This window comes from Oratosquilla oratoria, chromosome 26 (genome assembly GCF_046742065.1).
Source record: "Oratosquilla oratoria isolate Oo_2021 chromosome 26, ASM4674206v1, whole genome shotgun sequence".
Lineage (NCBI taxonomy): Eukaryota > Metazoa > Arthropoda > Malacostraca > Stomatopoda > Squillidae > Oratosquilla > Oratosquilla oratoria.
This window is the reverse complement of record NC_134802.1, coordinates 22,890,025-22,912,928: the sequence shown is the minus strand read 5'-3', so window position 1 is coordinate 22,912,928 and position 22,904 is coordinate 22,890,025. Positions and strand designations below refer to the sequence as shown.

Below are 22,904 nucleotides of genomic sequence, written 5' to 3'. Positions count from 1 at the left end.
CTTCGGGCTGCGTCAAAATTTACTCACACATACTACCCCACCCCCCGCCCATTCCTCCTCATGCAATCACAACATCATCCATATACAACCATTCTCCACTCACCTCTGTCTTCCGTCCTCTCCCTTCCTTCCTCAACAGACATTCCCCTCTTCCCCAAAGCCCCCTTCACCCCATCCATCCACCTCATCCTAGGACGTCCCCTCATGTTCACTCCCTCCACATCTGCCTTCCATACCTCTTTTACTAGTCTTTCTTCACTCATTCTTTCCATGTGTCCAAACCATCCTAATATTCTTTCATCAACCCTATCTCCCAGCTCCTTTTTCACCCCTGTTCTCCTCACCTCCTCATTTCTCACTCTATCCAGCCTAGTAACCCCCACCATACTTCTCAGACACCTCATCTCAAACACATTCAAACTCCTTCTCTCTTCTTCTCTTATGTTCCACGTTTCTGCCCCATACAGTGCTGTTGGCACAATCACTCCTTCATACAGTCTCCTCTTTGCATCCATTCCTAAATGTCTATTCCTCATTACACTCTTTAATCCACCAAGGCATTTACTCGCTTCTCTCAATCTACATTCTACCTCCACCTTTACTCCACCTTTTCCTGCTACACTTGCACCCAAGTATCTAAAACTATCCACTTCCTCCAGTCGCTCTCCCTTAATGTTCACTTCCAGTCTACTGCCACTTTCACCCCTTGTACATCTCATCACCTTACTTTTACCCACATTTATCTTTAGCTTTCTTCTATCACATACTCTCCCAAACTCTGCCACCAGCTTCCTCAATCCCTCCTCCGACCCTGCCACAAGCGCAGTGTCGTCCGCAAACAACAGCTGGCTCACCTCCCACTTTTCTCCATTTTCTTTAACCATCTCCAATCCCTGACCCACTACCCTAGCATTCACCTCTCGCACCACCCCATCCATGACCACCCCATCCATGTACATGGATTGTTCCTTGTACATATAAAAAAAGGTAGTTCTATATAATCCAGTCACATGTGTGAAAAGTGGTGAAGATTTTAATCTATGTTTTGTGGGTAATGACTGATCAGATGGGGTGTGTGAAGATCAAGCACTGAAGTCGATTTATATTATATGACAAGTAGCACAGTTTTATGTTGAAATCCCATTTATCTTATGTGTATGTGTCAAAGATTGACATTTCCTTTGAATAGAAGACTTATTTCCTTCAGTATAATGATAGGCTTCATAGGTTTTGTTCTTGCTAAGCAGAGGCCATTTGAAACAAATGTGTGCATATTAGGGTCTTGATCAAAGGATTCAATCACCCCCCCCACACACACACTTTTTCTTCTTCATTCTCTCTTTTATTTTATTTTCACCTCTCCTCCCCCCCCAGGGGTTATTGAAGCATAATTTGAAGAACACTTGCATTACAGTTAAAGCAGCCTACTTAAGTTGAATGAAATTGCATGTCATGCACAGACAAAATCCATAAATCACATTGTTAAGTTGAAAGAGTCAATTTAGTAGTCACTGTGACAGGCACGCATGCAGACTTGAGCACATGGATGCACAGTTGTAAGTTCACAACAAACCAACAAGGGGCCTTATATATTATAGTGATTATTATTATTGTTATATGATTTATTCATTTATGTAGTTATTTTTATTTTGTTTATTTATTCATTTTAGGGTAATTTTTCTTGACATCAATGAAAAGTATAAATCATTACTGTAGTTAGATTTCTTATATGGAATTGTATGTCAGACACACTAGTCTATTTAATGTTGTAAGGGAAAGAGAGCTTGGGCTCAGTCTGGAGACAATGCCATTCCCACAGGGAGATGGTTCTTTCTGATGTCCATTATAAAGTACCAAATGATGTCCATTATACAGGACCAAATAATGTCCATTATACAGGACCAAATGATGTCAATTATACAGGACCAAATGATGTCCATTATACAGGACCAAATGATGACCATTATACAGGACTACCACTAGTAGGCCCTGTCATTGGACCCCACAGACAACAAAATGCATATATACAAACCGAAACATCCTTCCAACTCTAATCCCTTCGCTATTGAGGGGTTGCCATGGCAATGCAATACTGTAAACAGTGTCGAGGAAAAATATACAAAATATATATTTTCAGTGAAACTGTAGGGCTGTGCATGACTTTTGGTTGCAATTTTATACAAAATTAACAGTAAAACTGTACTGTGGAGAGCGAGAGGGGGGATAAAGGAAATTTGTTTTTGTCTAAAAAAAAAAAAAAAAGGCAAATTTGTGAATTGACTACCTTGTTGGTGGGTGGGAGAGTGAGGAGGAGGAGGGTGTGAGGGAGAGAGAAGGGGAGGTCAGCAGTAACTTTGAAAAGAAACTTGACCTTTGCGAGCCGGCTTAGGAGCTCATCTTTAAAACTCCCGAATTCCTTCCAAGTCTCCCTTACCCCTCCCTCCTCCCCTCACCCCCTGAGGTGGGAAGCAGGTTAAGTGGGGCTGGCTAACCCACTTCCTGAAACCCAAGACTCTTTGCCAAGTGGGTTGCTTACATTTGGCGGCAGGTTGCCTCCTCTTCCTCCTCGTCTTCTGACGATGACATCGACGAAGACGACGACGACACGTCCTCGACCTTGTCCTCCTTTCCCCCATTTCGTCTTCATCCGACTTGGCTTTGCCATTCTCCTCGTCAGCCTTATCTTTATCCTCCTTTCCCCTTTTCGTCTTCGTCCTCATTGTCCTCGTCGTTATTTTCGTCATCCACATATCTTTATCCTCGGCCACCTCTTCAGCTTCCTCCTTCTCCTCGCTAACGCTGCCGCCAGGAAGATGGGGCGTAGGGAGACTAGCAAAAGACAAGAGATAAGTTGCAGGGGGTGCATGCAAACTGATTTTCTTCTTGAGGGAGAGGGGGGGGGACACCCACGCACCGCTGGGTAGGCTTGTGTGTGTCCCCCCCACCCCCATCCCGTGCACCAACCTTGCATGCAAAATCCAGTCTATATGATCTCTCTCTCCCCTGTATGTGTGTGTTTGAAAAGAAAAAATATCGAACTCTCTGGAAGATCAGGCACCCGATAGACTCCGACGGACCTCGATAGAATCTGAGGGACTTTTCAGCCATGAGCATCTTTTGAAGATATGTCTCCATATCGAAAGAGACAGGTGGAAAGAGGTTGGTTGGAATATTTTTCAGAACGAGAGTCACTTCTTTATTGATTTACATATGTTTAAGGCTAGCTAGCGGTCACAGATACGTATAATCCACCTATCATGTCACAAACGGGAGTCATTGTATAACGTCAGAAAAAAAAATTGAGAACAGATTATACACATTTCACACATTTTCCAAATTTCATTTACTACACGTAAGCTGAGCCAGGTTCTAAACGCCTCAAATTTGTTCTAATGCACAGTAAAAGTAGCCAAGTCGCATTAATCGTTGTTTGTTTAATGTAGAATGAAAATAGCGTAATCTAGAAGATAATCCTAAACATTTTAAATATGTTCCAGTGCTTTCCAGAAGGCTAACACTTACACAAATGACAGAAAATAAATTTGTATGAAAGGCAAAATTAAATTCGCTGTTGATGAATTTATCTAAATGTAGAGCGTGGATATTTACTAGCGACGCCTCATTTCGCGTGTCCGAATGTGTCGACCCTGACTCTGGCTTCGGAGTGACATGTGCAGACTTTCGGGTCTACCAGCTTTAAAATGATATCATATCGAGTCGTAGGAATACCAAAACAGCAACGGTTTTCCGAACTGGAGGTAGATAAATTTGTTTTTAAAAACAGACACTGTTTTAATTTGGTCGACTTGTTTAGATCATGCAACCAGAATATATAACGGATTTATGCATGTTAGCACCGTAGTTAATAGAGGCTCATATAACAGAATCGTCTCGAATTGGCATTAGTTTGACAGTTTTACCCAATTGATTCTGAGTGGGTGGGGGAAATTTGGTTGATTATAATCGCTAGGCGACAGCCAAATAAAAAAAATAACACGTCATATAGGGATGGTAGGGTTAGCAATAATAATATATTAAAATAGCTAACCCGATACAGATCTGGTTTTCATGAAATAACACCCCTGGTAAACTGCTTCTTTGAGATCAAGGGGTTTAAGTTAAAAGTTAAGTAATAAGCGTTAATGAAGGTAAAGTTTTAGTGTAAATGTTTTATTTTGTTAGCAGTCGAGGTTTATTAAGTTCTGAGGCGATGCGTTGAAATTAGTTGATTACAAATCGCGCGCATGCATGCATATATATATATATATTATATATATATATATATATATATATATATATATATAAGAACACATGCGCGCACATACAGCACGCACATGTATCATACACACACACATGCACGCGCACAGGCATTTTAGTGTACAGAACAAAGTGTACACTACGATACTGGAGTGGAGAACACAACTGTGTACACAAAAAGCTCAGGGCAACGGAAAAACAAAAAAATCCCGCCGCGGTACACAATTCATACCTTTCAGTCTGCACACACACACACACACACACACACACACACACACACACACACACACACACACACACACACACCTCGAACACCAAAATTTGGACTCTCATCTGGAAGCTTAAATGTCGATCACGAGTCAGGTACATGGTCCAAGACTATGGTGAAACATACACGCATACACAAACACACACAAACTAGGTATTTAAGTTGGAAAAAGGGAAGTAGGACACCAAGAATGTAGTTCCCTTCCTGTATATTACAATTAGGTAAACACACACACAAATGGGAACACATTAAAGACAAGTATTTAAACATGCCTGTAAACAATTTATCAGATAATCAGCTCTTGGAATAAAACGCGCACACACACACACACACACACACATACATACACACACACATACATACACACACACATACAGACGCAAACACAGATGCTGACACAGACAGACGCAAACATAGATGCAGACACAGACACAGACAGACACACGCTCACAGACACACACACTGCGCTCGCACACGTCGACCAAGGTTTAAGGAACCTTGGCAGAGACTACATGTGTACAAAAACCACTTGCGCACGTACACATTATGTGTACACGTACATACACACGCACACACACACACAGGCACATACACACTACTTCACATTGCTTACACAACCAGGAAGTGAAACTTGTGAAACTATGGTTAACGGAGCCCTCTGTGGTCGGGACAGACTCTATGGCTGGCTGAAGTAGAAGAAAAAAAAAGACCAAAACTTGTCCCGACAACCAGTATCCAAGCAAGAAGGAACTAGAGACAGACAGACAGACAGACAAAACGAACGACCGTGTGGGACGAGGAGTGAACATCAAGAGACGTTTAGCGACGACCTTGGGCCCCACCTTTGCCCTGTGTGCTAGGTGTTCCGGGGCGATTAGAAGTCAGGGTAGTTATAGGTATCGAACGCGGGTTCGTATTGAAGAGGTACGGTGGAAACCAATCCGCCACGCGTTTGGTTGAAACACTAATAATCTTCAATCCTTGATTATTATGTATATGGGGTTTTCCATGTGGTTGAGGTACTTCAGCCAGGAAAGGATGGATATGTGTTCTGTGTAGTGTTTAGATAGCTAGTCACGATTTACAAGAAAAGTTTCACACGCAGGGTCCCGTCTTTTGTTTCTCTATGTCAGAGTTGGTTAATTCAGTTATATTTTATTTGCTTATTTTGTAGTAAAATCTACAAATTGGTGCGCTTGTATGTAAAGCTATGTTTCTTGATATAGTTTATGCAATTCATTGTCCAATTTCTTTTCGTGGTTTTTTCCATTTCCGCCACAAATAGAAAAATGTTCCCTCTTTGATTTGTCCACTTCTTTCATTTTTATGAGCAAATCAGTCATGATGCCACATTTTTTTCCTACTGATGGAAATCCATTTTTTTCTAATCATTCCTTATACGGTCTGTGTACTTGGCTTGGGGGAAGGGCGTTTTTTGTTGTTGTCCTTTGTGTTTTCTTGATCTTGCTTATGTACTTAGTTTTTGTGTGAGGACCACAATTACTGCATATTCCAATCAGGGACGCATCAGAGTATATGATATATATATGTATATATATATATATAATATATATATATATATATATATATATATACACATACTGTATATATACACACATATACATATTGAAGGGAAAAGCGTAAACACCAGACTCAAAGTGGAATGTTTATTGCCAGACGTTTCCGTCCTAGTCCTAGGACCGTCCTCGGGGGTATGATGACATTAAACTCCTACAGAATGAACTCGGATTATACACACACGTACGACCAAAGAGAATCAATCATGTCGCATTCACGTACACTTAAAATATCAACCTTATATACACGATTTTATGAGTGTACGTGAATGGGAAATGATTGGTTCCCATTGATCGTACGTGTGTGTGCATCCGAGTTCATTTTGTAGCAGTTTAATGTCATTGTGAGTTTAAGATTTGTGTGAGGACGATTGTGAGCAGATGTCTGTGTTATGTCATACGTGATATTCGTTGACACGGAACGGTTAAGGGGACCTCAGGCAGCCCTGGCTGCACTGGCTACCTCTTCCAGATCCAGCAGCGGCCAATAAATTGAATCTTTGAACACTGTACCCCATCACACCCCTGAGGACGGTCCTAGAACTAGTACCGCGACGGCAAAGGAGTATAAAGACGGAGCATCCCGACAGGAGACCTTTTGGTCCATAACTAGGTCGGATGCGAAAAAATATATGTATAAATGATAAAAAAAGATAAAGAAAAAGATAATAATGTAAATAATAATAAATGAAATAAATAATACCTAGGTATAGTTAAATGATAAACAAACAGGTAAATAGTAAATAATAATAAACTGACAAGTAAATAGAGATCCTACTTTGAGTTTGGTGTTTACGGGTCTCCCTTCAACGTGGATCCCAAACTTTAGATCTTCACTCATATATATATATATATATATATATATATATATATATATATATATATATATATATATATATATATATATACATATATATATACACATATATATATATATATATACTATATATATATATATATATACATACATACATACACATATTAACAACCACAATACATTTTAATTCTAAGCCATCAACATCGGGAGACCCAATGGGGCCATATGTTGAAATTGAAATGTGGCACTGCCGAGGACTCGAACTCGGCAATCGCATGACAAATGCCGTAGTAACTAACCAACTACGCTATATATATATATATATAGTCTCCAGTCTTCATGTTCTTTATTAGTTTATCTGGTTTACCAAATAATTTATTATTGTTATCGGTTGACAAAGTATGTGACCAATACTCCCATTGCTTCTCCCTTTTTCTTGTAGTTTTAGAAATTCATTGCTCAAGTCATCTATGTCATTTCCAGGCATTAGCATCGAAATTAGTTTTCCACGCTTTTCACCATTTACAAATATTATTCAAGATTTTTTTAACAATTTGTAGTATTTCTTCCGTGTGTGTGTGTGCGCGCGCGCTGCAGGTGTCGTGTCATCTGTGAACACAGGACAAAAAGCCCAATTAACTCCTTACAGACCTTGGCACCAAGGTGAAGCTCGTATAGTATAAAAGTAAACGAATATATAGAATAAAGAATGATAACGTCGTCACGAGAGACAGCTATAGCCTCTTGTGTTTATTATTTCGGCAAAACTGCTGATTGCAGTCGATTAAACGCCCGATATATGAATTAGGTTTCACAACCTTGTCTAAAAGAATAACGACACGCTAACGGGACGGGGCAATTCTGCGACACAACACCAGAATGCATGCATGGCAACTCTCACCTGATCAGAAACAAATATTTTGTGATACATGTGTGTGTGTGTGTGTATGTATATATATATATATATATATATATATATATATATATATATAATATGCGTGTGTGCGTATGTGTGTGAAGGGCGGCAGAGAAGAGTAGGAGTCATCTATATCCACGTAGACAAACCCTTCATAAATAGTCAGTTAGAGCCTGAAATGATCCCTCATCAAACAGGAACTTGCCTACATAACCATAGGCACTCCGTGGGTAGCAACAGTCGGTGGAGTTCCGTGGGATGCCCCGAGGGTACAGCTGGCACCAGACGCAGACCCGTCTGTCGTACCTGCTGTTCCTGACTCGGGGCAGTCGCACCTGAACATAACAATTGATTGGATCGGAAGACTTTTTTGGGGGAACTTTGAAATAATATGAGCAAGTCCATTATGTTGTCGTCAGAAATAGGGGAAATTTAGTATAAATTGATATTTTGTTGTAAACTTGGACAGAACATATTTGTATGTTTGTACGTGTGTGTGTGTGTAGTGCAGTGCAGTGCAGTGCTATGGGGCGTTGATTTCGATATCGCTCGCACCTGAGGGTACCAGTACCTAGTACCTGGTCCTCGCCACCTCCATATACATTGTATAACAGTACCATGTACCAGCTTCTTGTATATTTGTTTCATTGACTTTTTTTTTTAGTTTGTGATTATTTTATTAAAGTGTTTGTTATATTTACGAAGTGTCAGGGAGAGAGTAACCCCATTAGCTACATGTTTATGGTTTTAGACTTATTTTACCTTTGGCTGCAGGAAGCTTTGCAGAGTTGGTTTAAATCGTGTAGCAGTGATGGCCATCAGGAAGCATCGGAAGCTTTCTTGATACTTGAATGCAATAGGCTACCCATCATTTGTGGGGAAAGATAAGCTGGCAGGTACAGAATATACGTGTCTTATTGCTTTGGGAGAATCCTCTTTCTCTCTCTGTCTCTCTCTCTGTCTCTGTCTCTGTCTCCCACCTCTCTCTCTCTCTCTCTCTCTTTCTCTGTCTCTGTCTCCCTCTGTCTCCCACCTCCCTCTCTGTCTCCCCTCCCTCCCTCCCTCCCTCCCTCCCTCCCTCCCCTCCTCTCTCTCTCTCTCTTTCTCTCTCTCTCTCTCTCTCTCTCTCTCTCTCTCTCTCTCTCTCTCTCTCTCTCTCTCTCTCTCTCTCTCAATATACCGGGTTAACCTCACCCAGGATTCCAGGAAGGCGACGTTTCCAATTAGCCTGGCCATTGCGATAAGATAAAAATTCAATATTGATTACTCCATAAATACATAAATATGTACATCAGGGAACCTTCTCTTACAGTGACGCACACAACACCTCTCACTACCGAAGATGAATAGAATTACATGGCTGCAGTCCTAATAGGAAATAGGTCACCTGCTACGGAAGAAGTCAACCGAGGTGGTAACTCCGTTTCTACTGAAGGAGGTGGAATAGAAATCGTCTGACGACAGACTGAGTGTTAGGAAAAGTGCCACTCGGCACGGAAGGGGTTCATGGCGATGGGATTAAACTCGGGCAAATGAGGACAGGCGAGGTGTTGACATGGGGAGCAGCACGTACGAAGGTGTCTGTACAGTTATTTAATGTAGAAACCTCAGACTGCGTGCGCGCGCACGCACACACACACACACACACACACACACACACACACACACATCTCGTGGCGCAGTGGTTGGAGTTCCCGGTTGCCACTACGGAAGTCCGTGTTCGAATCCCGCCCAGGACTGAAATAATTTCAGTATCGCTGTGCTGCGAGTCGTTACTCCAACTCGTGGGCGGGGAGTTGGGTGTGTGTGTGTAAGGTCACAGCTTTACCCATAGATCGGTCATATATGAGCTTTGAGCTCTCTTCTGGGAGGGAAATAGCTGACGATTACGAGTGCAACACGTGATCCAAGACCATGGTGAATCACACTACTTGGAATAGCTTAGAACACTATATAACCCAAGCTGGAGCAATATAAGAACTTGAATCTAGGTATGATAGTTTGAGAATAAAGAGATAGAGATCAAGTTGAAACTATACATGAAGTTGTATCCAGATATGATCAAACGGAGAGGAAGAGATATGACCCCCACGAATGTTAGTCCCTTCCTGTTTAGTATGATTAGGTAAACGCGCGCGGACATGTAAAAAAGGGAACTGTGAAACCCTTAATGAAAAGTACATAGGGTCGACTACAACAAAACTATCAAGACGCCTCACCCTTCACCTCTCTAATGGAGCCATAAAACAACATCACATTGACACACATCAATCCCCAGTCACAAGGAAGGATCTGGAAGAAGGAACCATCATTCTACAAAAGGAATCAAACTACAGACGCCTTCTCATCTTAGAAGCACTTCACATTAAAAGACAAAACCCCACCATGAACAAACAAAATCCCGACCAATTTATCATTCCTACTTCTAAGTATATAGATCACAGGCATGGGTTCACCGTTGACCCAGTGGGAGGAACATCAGATCCTGTCTCCTGAGTGACTGTCCGATTTCCCGTCTCTCCTAGTGACTGTCCGATTTCCCGTCTCTCCTAATGTTCCATATGTTCTTTGTATATATTGTCACCTTTACTATTTGTATTCAATTTGTACTGAAGATGCCTAAAGTTAGGCGAAAGCTCTACTAGTAAAATTAAGAAGTTAGTATTGTCTTTACATTCATTCCAAATGAAGTTTGGACACATAATAAGACAACTCAACGATATTCAACGTTCAAGTATTAGAAAAGTTGAACATGTCAGCAAGAAACTCGTGAATGCAGAAGCTGCTGCAAAGTTTAATCATATATGTATATGTGTATATATATATATATATATATGTGTGTGTGTATATATATATGTGTATATATATGTATATATATATATATAATATGAAGAAATAGTATAGAAAATAGAATTAGTTCAAAGCTAAGTTGACCAATGGAAAGACAGATGGGACCCTGACTGTTTTTCTGTAAAGTTCCGTTATACATACGCGCTCCCAAAAATGAATAAGTAAATGAGTAAATAGATAAATAATTAAGTAATTAGAAATACGCGCTCTACAAAACCGAGTTCGTTCCCTGATCATTGCGTCGTAACACAAAATGCAAGCCGTCACTGTCTCTTATGCAAGGAGTCATAGCAGTGTCTATGTTCTGAGCTATAAACCGGGAGTGTAATGGATTGCCGATCACAGGTCTAGCACATGATTCAAGACCGTGTGTACGTGCAAACAAGCGGTTCTTCTTCTTCCCCTTCTTCTTCTTCTTCTCCTTCCTCTTCTTCCTCTTCTTCTTCTTCCCCTTCTTCTTCCCCTTCTTCGTCGTCGTCTTCTTCCCCGTCTTCTCCCCCTTCTTCTTCTTCGTCTTCTTCCCCTTCTTCGTCGTCTTCTTCTTCCCTGTCTTCTCCCCCTTCTTCGTCTTCTTCTTCCCCTTCTTCTTCTTCTTCTTCTTCTTCTTCCTCTTCTTCTTCGTCGTCGTCGGCGGCGGCGGCGGCGGCGGCTTCTTCCCCTCCTTCTTCTTCTTCTTCTTCCCCCATCTTCTTCCCCTTCTTCTTCTTCTTCCCCCCTTCTTCTTTTCTCTTCTTTTTCTTCTTCCCCTTCTTCTTCTTCTTCTTCTTCTTCTTCTTCTTTTCCTTCTTCCCCCATCTTCATCTTCTTCATCTTCTTCCCCATCTTCTACTTCTTCCTCTTCCCCATCTTCTACTTCTTCCTCTTCCCCTTCTTCTTCTTCTTCTTTTTCTTCCCCTCCTTCTCTTTCTTCTTCTTTTTCTTCCCCTCCTTCTCTTTCTTCTTCTTTTTCTTCTTCCCCTTTTTGTCTTCTTTTTCTTCTTCTTCCCTTCCTCTTTCTCTTTTTCTTCTTCTTCTTCTTCGTCGTCGTCGTCGTCGTCGGCTTCTTCCCCTCCTTCTTCTTCTTCCCCCATCTTCATCATCTTCCCCCATCTTCTTCCCCTTCTTCTTCTTCTTCTTCTTCTTCCCCCCTTCTTCTTCTTCTTCTTCTTTTTCTTCTTCTTCCCCCATCTTCATCTTCTTCACCTTCTTCCTCTTCTTCATCTTCTTCTTCTTCTTCTTCTTCTTCTTCTTCCTCTTCTTCCCCTTCTTCCCCTTCTTCCCCTTCTCCTTCTTCTCCTTCTTTTTCTTCCCCTCCTTCTCTTTCTTCTTCTTTTGCTTTTTCTTCCCCTTTTTGTCTTCTTTTTCTTCTTCCCTTCCTCTTTCCTTCCTCTTTCTTCTTTTTCTTCTTCTTCCCCTTCTCTTTCTTCTTCTTCTTTTCTTCATCCCCATCTTCTTCTTCTTCTTCCCCTTCTCTTTCTTCTTCTCTTTCTTCTTCTTCTTTCTCTTTTTCTTCCCCTTCTCTTTCTTCTTCTTCTTCTTCTTTTCTTCATCCCCATCTTCTTCCCCTCCTTCCTCTTCTTGTTCTTCCCTTCTTCAACTTCTTCCCCTTCTTCTTCCTCCTCTTCTTCGTCTTCTTTCCCTTCTTCTTTTTATTATTATTTTTTTCTTCGTCTTCCTCCCCTTCTTCTCCCCCTTCCTCTTCTTCTTCTTCTTCATCTTCTTCCTTCCCTTCTTCGTCGTCGTCGTCTTCTTCCTCATCTTCTTCCCCATCTTCTTCCTCTTCTTCATCTTCTTCCCATCTTCTTCCTCTTCTTCTTCTACTTCTTCCCCTTCTTCTTCTTCAACTACTTCTTCTTCCCCTTCTTCTTCTTCTTCTTCTTCTTCTTTTCTTCTTCTTCCCCTTCTTCTTCTTATTATTATTATTATTATTATTATTATTCGTCTTCCTCTTCTTCATCCCCTTCTTCTTCTTCATCTTCTTCTCCCCCTTCTTCTTCTTCTTCCCCTTCTTCTTCTTTTTCTTCTTATTCTTCTTCCCCTTCTTCTTCTTCCCTTTCCCCTTCTTCTTCCCCTTCTTCTTCCTCTTCTTTTCATCTTCTTTTCTCCTCCTCTTCTCCTTCTTCTTCTTCTTCCTCTTCATATTGAGAGAGAGGTGGGGTAGGGTGGAAGTAGGGAGAGTATACTGTAGGTAGAGTGGAGAAGGTGATGATTGAAGATTTTAGAGAAGAGCGTACGAGCAGGTGTGAACCTGAAGTGAGAGAGGAGAGAGAGAGAGAGCGAGAGCATGCGAGATGGTAAGAGTGGAGAGAAGTAGGCACTGGAATTTTATTCATTTGCTTATTTGTTTGTTTATTCACTTGCTGATTTGACGTTGTTCCACTGTAACCAGCGCTTCTGTCCTTGGAGGCCGAAGCACGGTGGAGTTTTTTTTTTTTTTTTTTTTTTTTTTTAAGTGAAGATCAGTTTCCATTTTCTCGTTAGAATGCTGCATGCGTGCGTGCATCTGGTCCACAGAGGTGCCATTTAAGTCGCGGGTAATTACGTGAAAGCATGCGCAGCTGCTCATCGAAGTAGGCATGCCAGATCACCAAAGCACGCGCATGCGCACATGCATACGCACACTTGTATAAGCAGCTTTCTGCACAGGTGCCTTGTTTTGTGGAAGAGGACGGTGAATTAGTTAAATAAATAGACAAGTTGGTAGATAAGTGAATTAATTTATAATTAAGCTAAGTGTTGTCCATGAAGGCAGAGACTGAAGGTACAGCGTAGGTCTGTATATTACAATTCTGTAAATGCAAGCATATGCTCCTTGCGCAATTGGTAGAGTTCCCGGCTGCCACTACGGCGGTCCGGGTTCGAATCCCGCCCAGGGATGAAATAATTTCAGTATCGCTGCGCTGCGAGGTTTCTCCAATTCTCGTGGGCGGGGACTTGGGGTGTGTGCGTGCGTGTAAGGTCAGAGCGCCACCCATAGATCGGTCATATATGAGCTCTGAGCTCTCTTCTGGGAGGGAAATAGCTGTCGATCACGAGTTCAACACGTGATCTAAGAACGTGGTGAATCACACACGAACGCGCGCATATGCGTATACGAGCGCAAACACGAATATGCCCACGCTCATGTGCATACAACAAACACACAAACACACGCATACACGCATGCATGCACCTGCACATACGTACACACACGCACCTGCGCATACACGTACATGCCCAAGCGCGTGTGCATGCGCGAGTGCTTACACACACACACGCACGCACGCACGCATACCTCGTGGCCCTGTTGTTTGAGTTCTCGCCTGCCATTACGGCCGTCCGGGTTCGACTCCCGCTCAGGGCTGAAATAATTTCAGTATCGCTGCGCTGCGGGGTGTTACTCCAACTCTCGTGGGCGGGGAGTTAGGTGTGTGTGTGTGCGTGTAAGGTCACAGTATTACCCATAGATAGGTCGAACGAGCTCTCATCTGGGAGGTTAATAACTGTCGATCACGAGTCCAACATGTGATCCAAGACCATGGTGAATACAGAAACAGTCCCACATTAATGCAAAACAGAGATCAGTCGAATGTTTCTTCCCAGAAAGATCAACGGAAGGGCCTGAGGACCATCACGTTACTTTGGGGCTGCGGGTTTTCAGTTGGTTTAGCTAGAAGCAAAAATTGCCATAAATATTGCTATTGTTATTATTGCTGTTGTTATTACTGTGAATATTATGATTATTTATCATTATTGTAAATATAATTATTATTATTATTATTATTATTATTATTATATTTGGGGAAAATGCCAATATATTCCCAGTTTATAAAAGAGGAAACAGGGAAGTTATAAGCATCTGTCCTTGGCCAACGTGGTATCTGTATAAGGAGATCTGACAATCATTGACTGCTGGTGGTGTTGCTACTGATTTAGGATTTCTATTACTTATGAAAGTAAGTTACATAGTAATGGATCAACACTAAGGAAACACTGAAAACGGGCCAACATTTCTTCCCAGAGAAAATAAAAAGGTCTAAAGACTGCTGCAGGCTAATGTGAATTTAAAGTTAAATTCTGGAAGTGTTTCTTCTTTTTCTTCTTCTTCTTCTTCTTTTTTACAGTGAAGTGATGAATTACAGATTGGTCTTGCTGATATTGGACTTTAGTAACATTAGCACACCAATGATCAGGTCATTATCCAGCAGAGTTGGTCTGTCATCAGACACCAAGTGCCTAAAACGCAATCACCACAAAGATACACACTTCTTATCTTACTCTGATCACTGAAGATCTCCTCAGTGAGTGATCTATGGCAGACTAAGTGGATTGAACTTGTTTCCTTTTGGCCATGGATCTCCTGCAAGAGACGAGTCAATCCACTGCCACAGGTTCTTCTTGTAGGAGACCCACAGGTTATGGGTAACTGGCAACAAACACCAGATTGACCCACAGATCACTATAGGAAGAGATGTTGTGTTTGTTCTTTGGGCAGGGCTAAAATAGGGCAGTGTTGGATGGGGCGTTAAGTGGCTTCTTTGTGGTGATTGCATCTAGGGCTATTTGGTTCTGTGGCCATGCCTGTTCAGTGTTGATTCTATTTCAACTGGGTGGTGACCCAATCACAGTCATGCTAGTGTGGTCTGGATTTTTGTTGGGTTGATGTTTAGGGGAGTTAAGTGGAGTTTGGGGATTGGTTTTACAGTGGTTGTATTGTGATCTACGTGTGTGTGTTTTTGGATGGCTTTGTTACAAGGTGTAGGTAGTAGATTGTTGTAGATGTTTTGAGTAGTGTGCTGCTGGTGTAGTTTTTTATTGTATGAGAAAACTTAAGGCAATAGATTGATTGATTAGAATGTTATATTGAGGTGTTCTTGATTAATTGACAAGTCTGGATCCATTTCTCGGTGAAATAGAATTGTCTGACAAAAAATTTAAACAAAATCGATAATAATTACCAACATGAACCAATGTAGTTAATAGTAAATGCCCTGTTTTGAGTTGTAGACGTGTACAATTGAGAAATGATTTTTGTACTTATAGTAAATTATTTTTCATGATTTATGACAAAAATAGATTAATGTTGTATGTATGGATATTGTGATGCAGTCAGTTAGATCATAACCGTTTATCCTAAAGTGCAGTCACAATTGTCTGTTCCCAGGGGGTTGAGAGCAGATGCACACAAGTGTGGGAACTAGAGCATGTACCAGGAAGTAAGTGCAGCATGAAGGAACAGGTTTGTTCTTTGTTAATACCCATAGTGATAATCCCATTACACACATGGCAAGGTGTTTGGGAACATTGGAAGCTTTAAGTTTCACATATTAGTTTGCTTATTATTGTGATTTTGAGGTACCAAAGGGCTGTGCCTTCAAGTAGTGGCACCAAGGTAGTGGGAGGAGGCTCTGTCATATATATATATATATATATATATATATATATATATATATATATATATATATATATATATATATATATATATATATATATATATATATATATATATACATACATATATATATATATATATATATATTTTTTTCTTTCTTTCTTTTTCTTTTTTTCATAGGATATATAATCATACAGGAGCTGAGGTCTTAAACCAGGGATCGGCAACCCAAAATGTTGAAAGAGCCATATTGGACCAAAAAAACAAAAAACAAATATGTCTGGAGCCGCAAAAAATTAAAAGCCTTATATAAGCCTTATAATGAAGGCAACACATGCTGTATGTATCAATATTAAAGCTAAATGAAATGTGTTGTTCACTACATGTCGCAGGCTATGACGCAAATCTTCATTGACAGAAATGTTGAAATTTAATATTTATTCTACACATTTTTACAGCATTGGAAAACGTTAAGAATGTTTGTGTCATGTTTGTCCTCCTACAGAAACCATATTAAAACAAAAAATATATTTCCCTCCCCCATCTTTTTCCATTTTCAAACATTTTTGAAAAAGCTCCAGGGAGCCACTAGGGCAGCGCTAAAGAGCCGCATGCGGCTCTAGAGCCGCGGGTTGCCGACCCCCGTCTTAAACTAATACCTTTATTTTATGGTCATATTTATTTCTACACACATAAGAATGAAGCAGACTGCAAGAGACCATAAAGCCTACACTGGGCAGTTCCATGTCCATTACCACATATCATCCCTATCTATAAAGTTATCTGATCTCTAAAACAACCCATTGTTTCAGTGCTCACTATATGGTTACTAAGTCAGTTTTATTTGTTCACCACTCTGTTGGTAAACCAGTTCCATTTCTTTCTTAAATCTAGATTTGCTACCAGTTTTTAAAATGGTTATTGAATACACTTCAAAGTAATTGATTTTGGTTATTGTCACATATTTTAAAGAATATAATGCAGTTTGTTTTGATGCAGATTGAAGTTACATGTAGAGCTTCCTGTAAGTTTGCATAATAATAGCATATCACCTTATAATATCAGGACATTGTCTGCATTTATCAACATTTTTGTGGTTCTCCCACAACAATGGATTACACTGGCAGTTGATAACTAGATTAAATGCAGAAAAGAATGAAACTCAAACAGATAAACAAGATAATTAATTGGTATAACTTTGCCAAGTCCAAATGGTTGAGGATTGCTGGTTCCTATTTTCAGAGATGAAAATGATGCTGGTGGGCTAGTTATAGCAATGCTGTAGGTATATAAAAAGAAATTGCATCCTTGTATTTGGAAGATCCTACAGAGCCACAGGGATTACTGAAGTGTTGAATTCTTTTGGATTAATCTTAGAATTAAGGGTTAGTAATAATTGATGCCGTGAGTTTCACTAACAGGAAACCTGCATCTCTATCGTGGTCCTTGTGGTTTTTCATAGATCTTTAGGAAGATACTTTGGACTGATGTTTGTTATGTTAGTGTGGGACTTTTTGTGTCACTAAATTGCAGTTGTAGGAGAGCAGTTGTTGGTTTCTCAGTTCTCGGCGTGAAAAGGTGGAGGAAATGAATTTGAAGTTGTTAAGAGATCTTGGGCCCTATGGGTAGACCAAGTATCAGTCTCTCAGAGTTGTACCTTGAGGTGGAGATGAGGGAGTTGATGATGTTTAAAGATGGGCAGCAGGGAGTTGCTCCATTTTCCATCTTACAAGACCATCATAAACATGAACTGTATGGCAAGTCCAGGAGAAACCTGAGCTGTAATCCACCAAGATTTTATATGGGGAACCTGAGGGATGATGCAGATACTCAGGAGTATACAGTAGTCTCAAATTGGTTCATAGTGTTTGGCACCATTAAGGACCCTGAAGAACATCAAAATCTTCCTCCATAAAACTGAAAGCTGCCTAGGAAGGTATCTGAGTGTCCAAAGTTGAAGTAGTTTAGAATATAGAGTTCAGTTGTGCTGTTGGAATGCCTGGAGACTTGAACCAACAGACAAGAGCTTTCTTGAGGTGGGATAAGGAGAGGTATGGGGAATCATTGAGAATGTTAAAGGTTGTTTCAATGCAAATGATAAACCTGCTTGCTTACTAAGTCCAGAAGAGATTGTGCTCCATTTCTGTGATGAGCAACTAGTATCTGGTGTGGACGGGTATAGAGCTCACTGGCTTGGTACAGGGGTGACTGAGTTCTTGCAGAGAATTATGAGTTACCATTTATATGACTATCATCAAGCAAGTGATCTGTGAGGCTGTCATTAAAAGTTGTGAATATATATGGCAGTTTTGCTGGCATGTGGCACACTTCCCTGATGTTGACCCTTCTGAGAAGGTTATCACCACATGAGAAACCCTGTTTGGAGAGAAGATGAGGGAATACCTTACAGATACCATGGCTAGAGCAAGTTAACTGAAATGGGAATGTTTGGCTGCGCGGAGGCTGGATTGGGGAATGATGATGCCATGTGAATGGAGTGGCACATACCCCACTATATGCTTCCAGTAGATGGATGCATTACAGAATGTTATATGATCCAACATAATCTTAAACTTTGAACTGAAGTACATTCCATTGCCTATGCATGTATTTGTTGGATAAGTTTTTATCACCTATTTCTAGGATAAATGTGTTATAACAGCATAAGACCACTGTTTCTAATCTGATTTAGTACTTGGTTTGAAAATATTTGTAATTATGTTATTAATAGTTCCCTTTAAAAAGATTTGTATCGAGTGGTCTCCCTGAGTCTCCATTTGTTCAGGGAAATAAAAACTAAGGATGAGGCCTCCCACTAAGATATTTAGGTCATTGTGGTATGTGGTATTACAACAGAAATACTTGTAAGGCTTGCACATGTTTTGAAACTATGTATAGTACCTGTTCTTATGGTTTTGTCTTTTATACAGGTAGACTGCTGGGTCAAAAACTGAGGAGCAGAAAGTTGAAAAAATCTTCATGTCTTGCCTCGTTTTAGGTGAGTATTATTAATGCTTGTATAAGTATTGATTTTAATTACTCTCAGTTGATTAGAAAATATCAATAGCATCTGTATGAAAATTATATAGTGTAAAGATTAGTAGCACAATATAGAAACTTGCCAATTTCCTTCTGTATTCTTCATGAATTAAGCAAAGTAGAACAATGCCAATGTGTCAGCGTATGAAAGATATTGCCAGTTGTAGTGGTTATGTTTTCAAAATAACCTTTAAACTTCCAGCACCCAAGGGACACTTCAAGGATGAATAAAATTGTCTGGTATTAGCCAGAACAAAATTTCCAAAGACTAACATTCCATGTAAGCTGAATAGAATTGTTTATTGTTAGCTAGAGAAAAATCTTTGAAGGGAAGCATCCTAGATGAGGCATCTCACAAAGCATTAATGTGGAAATTTGGACATACAGGAAGACTTAAACAAATCTGCTGGAGTGAATGATATATATATGTTATTTATTTTTATTAATTTCTTATTTATTTATTTATTTGTTTATTTATTATTTTTTTCATAAATTAATAAGGATGGTAATGAAGAATAGGGTGTCTGGTTGGAAGGAAGGAACTAATGGGGTTCTACAGAGATTGGGGTTGGCATCAGTAATATTTTTTATTTATGTAAATGACAAAGTGAAAAGAATGGCCAGTTGTGCCTATTGATTTGCTTACCATCCAGAGATCATTAAGATAGTAAAGGGCAGTGATGATTGCAATTTGTTGCAGGAGGATCTGGATAAGGCATGTGAATGGAATTAGGAGTAGAAAATTAATTTCAGTATGAAGGAATGCAAAGTATTGGAAATGGGTAAAAGTAAGAAACTTACAACCTATTAATCCTGTAACTGGCTTGGTCATTGGGACCCCCCCCCCCGAGATATATGACTGGTCATTTACTTCCACTTCTGGCAGTTCCTTGCCTGAGTCTTTGTGGTGACAAGGTTGCTTCCAGTCCACTCCTTGATGTTATAAGCCAATTTCTTCTTGAGTCTCCTTTGCCTTCTCTTTGCCTCCACTGTACCTTGGAGCACTGTCTTGGGGAGGCCGTCTGATCTTGTGGTGTGGCCATACCATTGCAGCTTTCTTATAACTGTTGTCAGAAGCTTTTTATAGAGTTCTGATCCTATGTACTGTACAATTGTTCTACACACCACCTCATTTGTTATATGGTATCTGTAGCTGATGACAAAGATCTTGCAAAAGCACCTCGTTTCTATTGCTTGGATTTTCTGCTCAAGCTCAGCTGTTGATGTCCATGTCTCACATGCCTACAAAAATATGGAGATGACAAGACCATACATAAGTTTGATCTTAGTCTGCAGTGTGATGTTCTTGTCCCTCCATTTGGGTCTTAATCTGAATAGTGCTTCAGTTGTCTGTGCCATCCTTATCTTCACGTCTAGTCTTGAACCTTTTTCTGAGATGTATGTTCCCAGGTACTTGAACTGACGTACTGTTTCCAACTTTGGTTGTAGTGATGTTGCTTAGTATGCCATTTGTACTGTTTGTCATTAGCTTTGTATTTTCTCCATTGATCTCCATGCCATATTTGGATGACTTTTGACTCAAGGTGGTCTACATGATTGTCACCATTCAAAACGGGAATTGGAACAATTAGAGTGAAGGGGGAAAATGACCTGAGAGTGTTAATGTATTGCCTGATAACTATACCAATTAAATTATAGGGGAGAGCTATAAATTGTTGACAAATACTAGAATGGCATTCTACTTCACCTGTCCCTTGATTTAATGAGCAAAGAGGAGTGGGGGACATTATTCCCATAAATATGATAAATTTAACATATTTACTGTAATGCAATTTCAAATTTACCAAGGATTGTGAAGATGGGTTCTTCATATGCCATGATTGCATAGAGGGTGGACTCAAGAAATTAAATTGAGTCACTTAATTTTGTCCATTGCATCTTCTCACCAAACTCCTGTTAGGCGTATTGCCTGTCAGTGGTCCAGCTGTGCAAAAAGACACCAATTTCTTCTGTTCTGATGGAGTTGTTGTTCCACTGTCTGCACATCACTTCCTCTCTATTGCATCCTTGATATTTTTGATCCAGTGACTTGATTTTGTCCATTGCATATAAAATATGTTAAATGAGGGTCCGCCAAATAGAGGGTTGAGTGTGCATGGATGATGATGTGATGAAAACAATTACCAAAACCTTGATTTACTCCAGGTTGGAGTGCTCTATTGTAGTAAGCTTAGCCTGTAATAATGTATCAGAGATCTTCCTTTACATTACCATATAATGAACCTGATGTATACTGTATCTGAATATTTGTTGTAGCTGTAAAACTCAAGTACTTGTGCCTAAAATTTGGTCATTGTTTAGTATTTGAAATTTGTTGGATTACAATGGCACCTCAGAATTCAAGCACCATATGATATGGCTGTTTTTGTGTTAGAGTTCCAAGAAAAGTTTCAATAAAGGAAAAAAAAATTCACGAGAAAATTGTTCAGTTTCCAAGTCGTTTGACCTCTAGGGAGTTTTGAGTTCCAAGGTACAACTGTACAGTATATGCACAGAGTGGCTTAGATTTGGGGGAGATGTCAGGAGTGGTGGTGGTTTGTGGCTGCTAGCTGGCACATTCATAGTAAAGGCATACTACATTAAGTTCATATGTAGATACAGACGCTCCTCAACTTACGTTTTAGTTACGTTTCGACCCGCCGAACGTAACGTGAAAATGAATGTAAGTTGTTACTGTATGTTCCAGTAATGTATGACCATTCATACTGTACTATACATCCATAAATTCTATTACCGTATCTTATAAAACACCCCTAAATCATTAATCATAAACATAACATTGTAAAATAATAACATTAATTTCAAATAGATTAAATTCAAGCAACATAAAGTGAGATGGTGGAGGAGAAGGAGGAGGAGGAGGAGGCAAGGCACGTTCAGTCTGTCGTCTGTGCCATGTAAACAATGGACGCAGTGTCATGCGTAAGTATCATTTGAACGTCTCATACTACGGAGAGCGCGCTAAACTAAAAAATTCACTCAAAATTTTTTTTACAATTTTTTTTTTACAGTCAGTTCAAACGTAAAATCGAAAAAACGTAAAACGAATTAACGTAAGTAGAGGAGCGTCTGTATTCTTTATTTATGCGTATTCTAATAACTTGTTTTCACTTTAGCACACCATGGAATACATTAGTTTTATTTCAAATAATGTTTTTCAAATCACTCACATGTTCAGGGCCGACCATATTTTCAATTTGTGTGCCAGCAACCTACATGCCATCAAGCAACGGTTCATTCATAATGTGCTTATTTGCAAGATAAGTTCATTTTTGTGACATGATAGGTGGTGTTTCATCCCCTTCCTATACCCATGGCAGGTGTAATTCTAAGAGAATTAACCCATTTTCTATTTGCACGATTTTTCTAATTGTGTGACAGCCAAAAGAATGCATATATCATGTAAATAGACGAAGGTGGCACTAACCTATTCCTTCCTGAGAGGAACAATTTCAGTACGGGCACTAATGTCCACAATATCCGAACTGATGGAAAGGTTGGTTGCAACAAATTAAATCAGAAATACCTACCTCACACAATTAACATGGTTTCAAAGAGGGTCACTATACCAGCATTGCTCACAAACAACACACATCAAGTATTGGAAGGATTCAAGAGAAAAGCTCCACTGAAAAGAGCAGTTACGATTGCTATATAAACAGAGCTTTCAACAAGGTCCCCAGATACTATCCAGAAAAATCACGAAGGCAGATATCCATGACAATAACAACAAGGGGTTAACAAACTTTATAACAGGAAGATGATACAGAATAATCCAAAATACCAAGTCTCAGGAACATAAAGACTAT

At 39.9% G+C, this 22,904-nt stretch overlaps 1 protein-coding gene across 2 annotated transcripts in view; it reads left to right on the top strand.

The window, feature by feature from the left end:
• Positions 1-22,904, top strand: part of gus (splA/ryanodine receptor domain and SOCS box containing gustavus) — a 224,981-nt gene that overhangs the window by 8,270 nt on the left and 193,807 nt on the right. For both annotated transcript variants that reach the window (XM_076209427.1, XM_076209424.1), the window contains exon 2: positions 18,966-19,033. In XM_076209427.1, coding sequence (XP_076065542.1) covers positions 19,015-19,033 — 19 coding nt within the window. In that variant the 5' untranslated portion in view covers positions 18,966-19,014. The remainder of the gene's footprint in view (positions 1-18,965; positions 19,034-22,904) is intronic.